Source organism: Pelophylax lessonae, assembly GCF_965119305.1.
Source record: "Pelophylax lessonae genome assembly, chromosome: 12".
In the NCBI taxonomy this organism is placed as follows: Eukaryota; Metazoa; Chordata; class Amphibia; order Anura; family Ranidae; genus Pelophylax; species Pelophylax lessonae.
The window spans coordinates 211,624,008-211,636,458 of NC_138779.1; the positions used below are offsets into that span (position 1 = coordinate 211,624,008).

Here is a 12,451-nt window from a genome sequence, read left to right on the forward strand (position 1 = left end):
TGCTACGTTTCTTTGGTAAAAATAACCCAAATCCGTGTATATTATTTAGTCTGTGTGAAAGTTATAGAGCCTAAAAACTATGATATAAATTTAAAATTTGATCGATTATGATGTACTGACTGCCACATCTAATTTAAGGCCCTAAAATGCCAGGACAGTTAAAATATCCCCTAAATGACCCCTTTTTGAAAATTTTAATTTTTTGGAAAATTAAAAAATTTTATATTGTCATTTTAACCTTTTGTTCTTTTTTTAAAGTTATTTCTCACACGTAGCATTCTTATAGTTAAATCCCAAAACATATTCTGCTTTGCCTCCTGAGTATGGGAATACCACATGTATGAGATGTTTTTACAATCTAGATGTATAGAGGGGCCCAAAATTAAAGAAGCACCTTTGGGCTTTCAAGGAACATAAATTAAGCATCGAATTTCCTGACTACCTATCACATTTTTAGAGACCTTGGAGCATCAGGACAATGGAAACACCCATAAATCACCCCATTTTGAAAAAATAAAAAACACTTCAAGGTATTTTCTGAAAGGCATAGTGAGGCTTTTGAAAATGCCATTTTTTTGCTGCATGCTTTTGGAAAATGCAGAAAGAAAATTAGTATTTTTTTTTTTTTACAAAAAGTTGTCAAGTAATAAGATATTTGTAACAAACAGCATAGAGATGCTTAGAATTACACCCCAAAACACATTCTGCTACTTCTCCAAAATATGGGGATACTACATATATGATAATTTCTAACAGCCTAGGCACACAGAGGGGTCCAAAATCCAAGGAACACCTTTGGAATTCTAGGGGCATAAATGACACATCTAACTTCCTGACTACCTATCAAATTTTTGGAGGCCATAGAGCACAAGGACAAAAGAAACAATTGGGGACACTGGCCCTGCTGACATTGGAACTAGTATGGTGGTGATCAGGACATTGGTATGGCAAAGATCAGGAAATTAGTATGGCAGTGATCAGAACACTGGTATGGCCATGATCAGAATGCTGGTAAGGGGTATGGTGGTGATCAGGACACTGGTATCGGGTATGGTGGCGGTCAATATCCTGGTATGGGGTATGGCTGTGATCAGGACGCTGGTATGGGGTATGGCAGTGATCAGGATTCTGGTATGGCAATGATCAGGAAAATAGTATGGCAGTGATCAGAACGCTGGTATGGGGTATGGCAGTGATCAGGATGCTGGAATGGCAATGATTAGGACACTAGTATGGGAGGGATCAGGACACTGGTATGGCATATGGTGGTGATCAGTATGATGGTATTGGGTATGGTGGTGATCAGGACGCTAGGATAGCATATGGTGGTGATCAGGGTGCTGGTATTGTGTATGGCAGGGACCAGGGCACTGGTATAATGTATGGCAGTGATTAGGACACTAGTATAGCATATGGTGGTGATCTGGATGCTGGTATTGGGGTGATCAGGACACTGGCATGGCATATGGTGGTGGTGATCAGGAAGCTATTATTGGGTATGGTGTTGATTAAGATGCTGGTATTCTATATGGCAGTGATCAAGGCACTGCTATGGTGGTGATCAGGATGCTGGTGGAGATACAGAAGTGATAAGGATGCTGGTATGGCAATGATCATGATGCTGGTAATCTGGATGCTTTTATGGTGTATGGCAGTGATCATGATGCTGGTATGATGTATGGTGGTGATTAGGATGCTGGTATGGGGTTGATCAGAATGCTGGTATGGCTGTGATCAGGGTGCTCTTATGGGGTATGGCAGTGTTACTGGCACCACTGGGTATTGGCAGGGGTCTTTGGTGTGTTTACATTGTGTGTGTCAGGACCTGTGCTCTAACCTGGGACCTCTTCTGTGTCTGGCATTGATTCTTCTCGCTGAGCTATCTGGGAGGCTGGACAGCTCCCTGCCTGATCTTTTGGACAAACCTGCCTGATCTATTGGCCAACCCTGCCTCATGTTTTGATTGCTATTAAACCTTGAACTCCTTTTCCCTTCCATGAACTTCCTATATAAGCCTTGCCTCTGCCCTTCCTGTCGCCAGATTATTGTGGTCTAATCCTGAATTCTACTTGAGCTACTTCTATAGCTGTTTGTAAAATGAATTTGGCTTGTGACCCCTGACTCCGAAACTCTCCTCCTGCATCGACCTTGGCTTGTGACCCCGACTACGAAACTCTCTCCTGCACCGAACTTGGCTTGTGACCCCAACACAGGTTATTGGTCTAGTAATTCCGATTTTCCTATCTCTCGCAGACCTGAGAACTGGGCTTGCCTGACATTGTCAGCCATTGGCCTCCACTCATTACAGGTATTATCCTAACAGTGTGTGTGATAGGATGATTACACTCATTGAATGCAGTAACGGTTCTCTCTCCTCACACAGGAGATCATTGTGAGAGAGAACTGATCTTTACTTTTAGTTTCTTTGTTTACAATGTGATCTCTATGATTGGACACAGCTATCACATGGTACAAAAACAACTTAAATGGTCCTGTACCCAGTAATGTGATCTACTGTCCTGAGGATCAATCATCGGGCTCAGCGGTTCGCACTCTGTGAGCTGTGCACAAGCCTCTGATGTGGAGGGATCTACAGGTACATCAACACACATCGGTGCTGCTCTAGTCTGGCCATTTATGTACTATGGCTAGATAGGAAGTGGGTAAAAATTAATACAAACAACGAATATGTTTTCAAAGTCCCCTTTTAGTTGGTTGCTTTCGGAAAAGGTGTCCCTGGGGCATCTCGAGAGAAAAAACTTAGCCAAAACACCATAATCATTCTCTATGGTTAAGCCCAGTAGGGGGTGAAATGCGTTAGTGGAAGAGATTCCAGAAGGGGCTTTTTGACAATTGTACTGCACGGCCATCTTACCAAATGTGCACGCTGGGCAGTTGCCCGGGGGGCCCCACTTGCCTGGCCAGCGACCCAGCCCCAGCCCCAGTCAAGCATTAGTCCTGATTCCCATGTGCATCCCGCCGCCAAACTTAGCAGATGACAAGCACCTGTCGGCCCTGCCCTGCTGTCAGGCCACTTGGGCCGTGGAGGGGGAGCCCACAACTGCAGGAATGCCTGTCCACCTCCACGGGAACAGGCACACACAGGACAGTCGAGTCTGACTCCCGTCCGTGTGTGTGTTCACCGGACCCAGCTGCCGAACTTGGAAGCTGTCATTAGCTTGGCACTGCTGTACCAATAAATATCGCCTTATCGATAATTTGCATTTTTATTCTCATGGGTGATTGTGTAGGCGGGGCCCCAGTGCACTGCCTTGCCCAAGCCCTTCAATGCTCTTAAGATGGCACTCATGTACTGGAATAATACAGTTTTACCAGTATTGGACCTTATGGTGTGCTGCCAGCTGTTTTTCTTCGACTATGTTGATAGCTTGGGGTAAGGACAAGCTCCATCTTGGCATCTACAGTTAGACAAAGGAGCGATCCACTTCATACCTAGCTATTTGACTTCCGGAAGATTTTCCCCACCTCCATGACCAGACCATTTTTTGCTATACGGCACTGTGTTACTTTAACTGACAATCACATGGTCATGCAACACTGTACATACATGAAATTTATACTCTTTTTTTCCCCACAGATAGGGCTTTCTTTTGGTAAAATTTGATCACCGCAATGTTTTTTAATTTTTGCACAATTTTGCAAAAAAAAAAACCCAAATACTTTCTGCTATAAAACATAGCCAATAACATTAAAAAAAAAAAAAAAAAAAAAAATCTAATTTCTTCATAAATTGAGGCCAATATGCTTTCTGCTACATGTTTTTGGTAAAAAAAAATTCCCAATAAGCCTATATTGATTGGTTTGTGCAAAAGGTATAGCATCTACAATCTATAGCATGTATACTGGAATTTTTCTTCATTTATTTGTATATTAGTAATGGGCACGGTCAAAGACTTATAGCAGGACTGCAATATTGCGGCGCACAGTCTGACACTAACTGACACTTTATGGGAACCAGTGACACTAACACAGTGATCAGTGCTAAGAATATTCACTGTCACTGTACTGATGACAATGGCTGGAAAAAGGTTAAAGGTCTCGGGCGATCAAAGTGTTAAATGTGTGCCTAACCAGTGTTTTTGTGTACTATGTGAGATGTTTTTATTAAAGGGATGTGCTGGATTTTATTCCCTGCTTTGCAGGAAACAAAAACCGCCACATCCCCACTGACAGAACAGAGCTCTGTATTGTTTACATATTCTGTTTCCCTCCTTGACGATCAGCGGGTGGCGGTGGACATCCTTTGGCCGGCACCTGCTGATTGGCTTCTGCTGCGACTAATCACAGCAGAAGCGGCGTGGCGGCAGTAAATCTGCTATAGGAAGGTCGGCAAGTGGTTAAAGTATAAAACAAAAATTTTTTATGTTTTGGATAGAGTGGGGAGGGATTAGAACCCATGTTAGGTGTCTCTGCCCCCATTAGGGAGATTTACCCTCTCTGTTTTTCCTGTTTACCTTTTTCACTCAAAGTCTAGATAATCCAAAATTTTGGGTTGCCACCAGAAAAGGAATAGAGAGCAAATCTTCCAGTGTGGACACTAGTTCTTGTAAGGATCCGGACTGGTAGCAGGAGCGGTGCAGGAAGTGGATCCGCTGTGTCGGTGAGGGAATGGCGTGGACCGTACCGGAGGATCGGTTCTAAGTAGTTACTGGTTTTGACCAGAGCCCGCCTCAAGGCGGGATGGTCTTGCTGCGGCGGTAACTACCAGGTCGTGTCCTCCGGTAGCGGCTCAACCTCACTGACTGCTGAGATAGGCGTAGTGCAAAAGGGACAGGCAGAGGCGTAGTCAGACGTAGCAAAGGTCAGGGCAGGCAGCACAGGTTCAGAGGCGATAATCGTTAGCAAAGGGTTCGGCAACAGGCAAAGGATTCCACAAATAACGCTTTCACTAGGGCACTAAGGCAGCAAAAATCCGGCAAGGGCAGGAAGGGGCAGGTCACTTATATATGAAACAGGAAACAGGAAGGGAGGTTTGGACCAGGCACCAATTACTGGTGCACTGGCCCTTTAAATTTCAAACAGCCGGCGCGCGCGCGCCCTATGGTGCAGGGACGTGCGCGCCCGGAACCACGTGAGCGGGGAGCGGAGGAGAGAGCTGGAGCGGGCACAGGTGAGTGGATCTGGGATGAATGCCGCAAGCGCTCCGGTCCAGGAGCAGGGACCGGAGGGCTCAGCGTTACAGTTCTGGTAAAAAATCAGGAACTCCCTCATTTTGGAGTGATCTCCCTAATGGGGCACAGCTGCAAAAAAAAAAATGACATGGGGTATCAACCCCCCCCCCCCCTTTTTCTACCCAAAATGAAAATAAAAAAGTTTTGCCCTTAGTTCTACTTAAAGGGAACTTTTACTTGTGGGTTAGAATCTCTATTGGGTTTGTCTTGCTCTCTGTGTCCGACTCTGGTCTTGGTGACCATTTGCTGGGACACTGGGACAAAAATAATGGGAAAGCCAAAATGTTATACTTGATACTAGAACAGGAGCTAGGAGGAAATCATTCAATTTTGACACCTGTTTATTGATAACTAGAAGGAGACAACACGTTAAGTGGAGAGGCTGCGCACCCCAATATAACTGGAAGGAAAAAGGACAAAAAGGGCGCCCAGGGTTTTTCTGGCAGCAAATAAATAGGACAGTGAATATGTAAAAAATTGGTTAAATCTTTATTGAAAAATTAGACAAAATCCATTAAGAACAAGGAACGTAACTTAAATAGTCATACAGACTGTGATAAGTCATAATTCCAGATCATCACACATAATGGAGGAACCCCGACACGTTTCGACCTGTATAGTAAGGTCTTCTTCAAGGGGCATGTGATGTCTAAGTAATATTGACTATCTATTGACCAAAGAGCATACTTATAATTTCAGGAACTTCCCCCAGGGGTAAAAGGGGTTGTCGTAGTCATATAAAGGCAGACCTGGACACGCACTGGGCTGCAAGGAGCCACACAAGAGGCCCGCCATGGCGGCAGAGGACACCTGTATATATCACTTTTGCAGTATGCTCGGGATTTAATCCTTCAGATTTGTGAGGGACGTAATCCTGCCTGCATCCAAGTGAAGTGTGATACCCTATTGTTCTATTGACAACTTCCTTTTACCCCATTCTGGAGCGATTCCACTTCCTGTTGGAAAGGAGGGGGAAAAAAAATTCCCAAACCAGCAACAAATATGGATGGATGAAAAATAGATCAGTCGAGAGAAGTGACATCATCAGAGGTATTGCCGGATACATTTGTACTTACCTAGCACAAGCAGAAGGATAATAGTGTAGAAGCCCTTAGCAAAATATTGGGTTCTTCCATTGTTCATAGTTGGACATAAGCCCCAGATGTTCTTCACCCATCCAAAAGAGGCCCACATTAGGTTATAGCACAATGACCGGCTTTCCTGCAAAGCAAAAATAAAAACTTAAAAATAAATAAAAAAAGATCAGCTGACATTTAAAACCCAACTTGGGTCATTTTCTTTTTAAATTGTGCCCCAGGACATATCTGAAGGCAAGGCTCTCTGATCCCTCTTGTATTGAATTGTATTGTAACTGTACCGTCTCCCTCAATTCTGTAAATGACTGTGCAAACTGTTGGAGCTAAATCCTGAATAACAATAATAATAATATTAAATAAAAAAAAGCTTTGGCTGCAATAATTACCTTCTCTCAGTGGCTGTCCCCCGCAAAAAAAAATTATTTTCTGCTGCTAAATGTCTTTGGTCTTCCGGGTTTAATGATTTATGAGTCTTTAAAGCTGAACTCCAAGCCAATATGAAATACCAGTCATTGCAGTTAAGTATCTAAAAAAATACATGCGTGTTTAAAGTCAACAAGTACAAGTATCCTCAATTTATCAGCCTCTTGCAATACCTGGACTGGGATAGAAAGTGGGGCAGAAGTAGGAGCCAATCAGGTGTTCTCACAAGGAGTATACTTATTATATACAGTATATATAGAGAATATATCTATATATATATATATATATATATATTTTTTTTTAATTTATTTATTTATTTATTTTTACTAGTAACGGCGGCAATCAGCGATTTTTAGCTGCACTGCAACATTGCGGCAGACAGGTTGAACACCCAACTGACACTTTTGAAACTTTTGGGGGGACCAGTGACATTGCTACAGTAATCAATGCTAAAAATATGCACAGCTACTGTACTAATGACACTGGCATGGGAAGGGGTTAACACCAGGGGCGATCAAAGGGTTAAATGTGTCCCTAGGGGGTGCTTTCTTACTGTGGGGGGGGGGGGGGGTGAGCTTGCTGCATGAACACAGGGACCTGTGTTCCTAAATAAGAGAAATACCAAAAAGGGGGAAGATATGAGGAAAAGAGACTGTTGTCTCCAAAAGAGTCTCCAGGGAGGGGGGCAAGGGGAATAGGGGAAAGTCGGACTTTATCCGTACCTTGATTCAACAATGATCACGTATGATTAAAAATATACAAATTTATTAGGTACAACATATTACAATTAAAAATTTGGACCAATCGTCCAACAACAATTCAACAAGTCTTATAAAATATTAATTCATGGAGAAAGTCTGGGCTCACCTGGTAACAATGTAAGTCACCGGGCACCACAGCAGTTCAGCCAAAACAAAATCTCTCACCGGTGGACATGGGGGACTTTTATAAGACCTTGCTGTATTGTTTGCACTTTATTATAGTTATATGTCTACTTATTTATATGCTGTTATTATCCCTAGAGCGTGTATACATTGTTTTCCTTCCTCCTGAAGAAGCGGATGCTCACCACGAAACATGTTGAGGAATATACGCCTACGTTCAATTTCGGCATATTGTTTTGATGAATAAGTATTCATTCATATTGATGTCAATGAATTGTTGTTGGACAATTGGTCCAAATTTTAAATTGTAATATGTTGTACCTAAAAAATTTGTATATTTTTAATCATATTTTAATCATATGTGATCATTGTTGAATCAAGGTACCCCTATTCTCATTGCCCCCCCCCCCCCCCCCCCGGAGACTGTTTTGGAGACAACAATCTCCTTTCCCCATATCGTCCCCGTTTTCAGTATACATTTTTTCGGATGTTGGTATCTACAATCCCTTTTATCTACCTCAGGCTCATTGCTTCTAAATAAGGAGAACACAGGATCCTTGTGTTCATAACTGACAGAACAGTGGTCTGCTGTGTTTACAACGGCAGACCACCGTTCTGTCTCCATGGGGAGTGATCACGGGCGCCCGGCGGTAATCGCAGCCGCCGGGCACGCAAATTGGCTTCCCCCGTAGCGAAGGGGCGCGCCCCCGCTAGCGGTCCCGCGAAGTGACGTACAGGTACGTCGTTTTGCGAACAGAGCCACCGTATATGTATGGCAGCTGGTCAGCAAGTGGTTAAGTAAATTGATTACAAGCAGTGGCGGCTGGTGGCAGACGGACCACACCATAGCCCCCGGACCCCACCAGCTGCAGCCCATACACCTAACCCCCCCGGACACTGGCTCACTCACCCTGGACAGGCGGCTGCGGCTTCCCCCTCAGTCTCCTCCGTGAGTTTCCCCTGTGTCTCCTCCCTCCTCCTCTTCGGCCAATAGCATTACCTCTCCTTTCAGCCAATCGGGAAACGGGTCTCAGGACCAACTTCAATTGAGTTCAATTATATTTTAAATTGACAGAAAGTTTAAACTTTAGATCCTCCTCCCTCCCCTGTCCAGTCTTCATTTATTATCTCTGTTGCTATTTCCTTACATATACATATATATATTTTATAGATATGGATCAGACTCCTGATGGAGTGGAATATTCGGTCCACGAAAAACGCATTGAGTCAATTGATGTTGTGATTATATACAAATACTATATTACTGTTGGAATTTTGAGTCCATTGATGCTGTGATTATATCAAACTACTTTACTTCACTTGGAAAATTGCCATGTTGGTTTTTTTGAACACTGGATCTGGGGATCACTTACCAGCTCTTTTACAGTCGGTTCACACTGATCCGACTCGAATTCGCCCCGGCTTCGGGCGACTATTGAAGTCGCCCATGCACCGCGACTTGGGCGCGGCTTGCAACGACTTCTCATAACGGAAGTCCATGCAAGTCGCTCCGACTTTGCAAAAAAAGGTGCAGGAACCTTTTTCTAAGTCGGAGCGACTTGAGTCGCTCTGATTAGAACGGTTCCATTGCACAGCATGGACCGCTACTTGTCAGGCGACCAAGTCGCCTGACAAGTCGGATCAGTGTGAACCGGCACTTATTACTCTGTTTATTCAACATTTTCCATGTTATGGTTCCTTATCTGTATGTACAAATAAATGTGCTAAACTGTTTCCTGTCAGCCTGGCCATTTCTGTCACTCAAAGTCCCAACCCTCCTTTAAATTCTAAACTTTAGATCTGAAAACCTCTGCAAAAGTCAGGAACTAAGGAAAAATCTTCAAAATGCGCACACAGACAACAGCAACCCACCCAAGAGGGGTACTACCCCTTCCCCTTGCTATCCAATGGCTGGAGTTGAATTTTAGGCACAAATACACCATTATGGAGCAATTAACAAAAGCAAACACATAATTTAAAAATTCAGAAGATGCTTTAACAAATGTCATCCAGAAATCATTATTTCTAAAGTTTCATTCCAACGTTAATGTTTTTCTCCAAAACATTAAAAATAAATAAATAAATACATAAATAAAAAATAAAAACAAGAATAAGCTGTTCCTTTGCTACCCATTGTCTTCTTTAGGAATTTGAAGATCTTACCTGAGCTTCATGTCCTGTACTTTTGAAGATAACTGCACTACAGCTGTCTCAGCAGCCTCTCTTATATACATTTAGGTACATTGCTACTCCTGTTTTTCTTTATCCCTTTTTCACTTCTCTCATTGGTCCATTCCAAGTATTATGACAAGATATGACATGGTTGGGTGACGTGTCCCTCTGCAGTGCTCTTCTAGTGGTGTAAATGCCGTGTAGTCGATGTGTAAATGTAAGAGCTTGAATATGGTTTTGCACGATAACTATTTAAAGAATGGAAAAATAATCAGTAATGTTTTCATTTCCCTATCGTGTTACCAATGTCTGTTTGTATAGTGCATTGTCATGTATAACTTTGTGGATTGAGCACAGCTTGCACAGCCTGCATAGATCTTTAAAAACAATTTCCTTGGAGATAAGAACTAACAATTAATATTTTGTTTTGGACTTTTATAGAGGTATCTTTATACTGCAAATATTGTCTTTGAAAGTATAATCAAAAGAGAAACTATATCTATAGTCTGGAAGATACTGGAGAGTTTAACCGCTTGCCGACCGCCGCACGACTATTTACTGCGGCGGTCAGCCCCTCACAGGCAAAGTGACGTAGTACTACGTCTCTAGCCTGTGAGGGTCTAGGGAGCGAGCACGCGCCCCCGGAGGCGCACTCCCGCTCCTGTGCGGTCACGGACCCCCCCGCGCATGTGACCGGTGGACCCGATGTCCGCCGGTCACTCGCGATCGTCCGGTGCAGAGGGAGAAAGGCAGGCGGCTAATGTAAACAAGCCACCTGTCATTCTCCCCTGTGTAGAAACACTGATCATACGGTTCTACTATGTAGGACCGTTGATCACTGTTCCTACACCTCAAGCCACAGCCAATCACAGTTAGAATCACGCCCCTAGGGACACACATAACCCCTCCCTCTCAAAAAAAGTTAACCCCTTCACTGCCAGTGTCATTTTACAGTAACAGTGCATATGTATAGCACTGATTACTGTAGTAATGTCACTGGTACCCCCAAAAGTGTCAAAAATGTCACTCAATGGTCCGATCTGTCCGCCGCAATGTCGCAGAACCGCAAAAACAAATCGCAGATCGCTGCCATTACGCGTTAAAAAAAAAAAAACAACAAAAATGACAAAAATCTTTCCCATTGTTAGTAAACGAGATAACTTTTGCACAAACCAATCAAAATACGCGTTTTGCGATTTTTTTTTACCAAACATATGTAGCATAAGACAAATTGGCTGAAAATTTTAAAAAACTTAGATTTTTACATTTTTTTGGGGGGAATTTCATATAAAAAATGTGAAAAATATTGTTATTTTTGCAAAATTGTCTCTCTTTTTTTGTTTATAGCGCATGATCAAAAAACCGCACAGGTGATCAAATACCACCAAAAGAAAGCTCTGTTTGTGGGAAACAAAGGACGTCAAATTAGTTTAGGTACAGCATCACACGACCGCACAATTGTCTGTTAAAGTCACGCAGTCCCGAATCGCAAAAGGCCCTGGTCAGGAAGGGGGTAAAATCTTCTGGGGCTTAAGTGGTTAATAAAAGACCACATAGATGAGTTCTTGCTGGAAAAAAATTATTTAAGCAACAGACAGCATGAAAAAGCGTCAACTTAAAGTTTTTTTTTGGTGAAAAGTAGACATTTGATGTTCAATAAAGCAGACAACCCTAACTCATTCTTAAGACATAAAACTTTGAGCGCCTTTGTAGATCAATTACCAAAGGGTTATTTTTGAAGACCTCTCCAATACTTACCAAGCTGGTTTTAAGCTTTGTAGTGACTCAATCCGGCCTTTGCCTTGCTTTTCCAAATGGGATTGTGTGTTGCATAGGGGAATCTTGAAAATAAAAGCATTGTTTAAAGGGGTAAAGAATTATTTTTTGTAAAAGTCCAGACATACCAACAAAACCTCTCCTTCTCATGAAGCAATATTCTGGACAAGCTGCACTCTGTGTGTCTTATGAATGCACAGAGGTGGCTCAAGAACCAGCACGCACAAGTGCAGGGGCTGACTGGCAACATTCGGCCCGGGGGGCAAGTAGAAACCAGAGGCTTATGGTGCAGTGACTCGGCCCCCTCCCACTCTCCCTGTTTCCATCCTCCTCCTGACCCCCATTACAGGCTGAAGCTCCGCTCCAGGTACTCTCTACTCACTGGCAGAGCCTGGGCTCCCGACCTGGCCAGCAGAGGGCAGTTGGGGGGAGCTGGGACAGCTCGGTCAGAGCTGCATGGGGAAGGAGAGTCTCCAGTGGGGCATAGAACCGGCTTCTGCTCAGACACAGTTTACACCATCCATGCTGGGGGGGGGGGGGGTGCACTCTGTCCTTGTCTTCATCCCGTACTCAGTAAGTCATCAGTGAGGATTTTTTACTTCTCTTCACCAAGATTCCTTTAGGCATGTCTGTGGCAGAAGCGGTGCAGCCTTTTTTTACGGGGCATCAGAGCGGCCCGGGGTGCAATTGCCCCCCCTGCCCCCTGGCCCAGTCCTCCTCTGCACAAGTGCTCCAATAGCAAGCGGCTTGCTGTTGGGGCACTCGGCAAGGGGGAGGGGCCAGGAGCACCAGCAGGAGACCCGAAAAGAGGAGGATCGAAAAAAACAACTGCACAGAGCGGGTAAGGTAAGGTAACATGAATATGATTATTCCTGTAACCACTTGCCAATCATCCGCCACAGTTATA

At 43.7% G+C, this 12,451-nt stretch overlaps 1 protein-coding gene across 1 annotated transcript in view; it reads right to left on the reverse strand.

The window, feature by feature from the left end:
- Nucleotides 1–7,826, reverse strand: part of LOC309569023 (sushi, nidogen and EGF-like domain-containing protein 1) — a gene marked incomplete at both ends in the record, with an annotated part of 38,815 nt that extends 30,989 nt beyond the window's left edge. The window contains 2 exons of the mRNA XM_082274784.1: nucleotides 6,269–6,413; nucleotides 7,782–7,826. Coding sequence (XP_082130910.1) covers nucleotides 6,269–6,413; nucleotides 7,782–7,826 — 190 coding nt within the window. The remainder of the gene's footprint in view (nucleotides 1–6,268; nucleotides 6,414–7,781) is intronic.
- Between the last annotated feature and the right edge of the window lie 4,625 nt (nucleotides 7,827–12,451).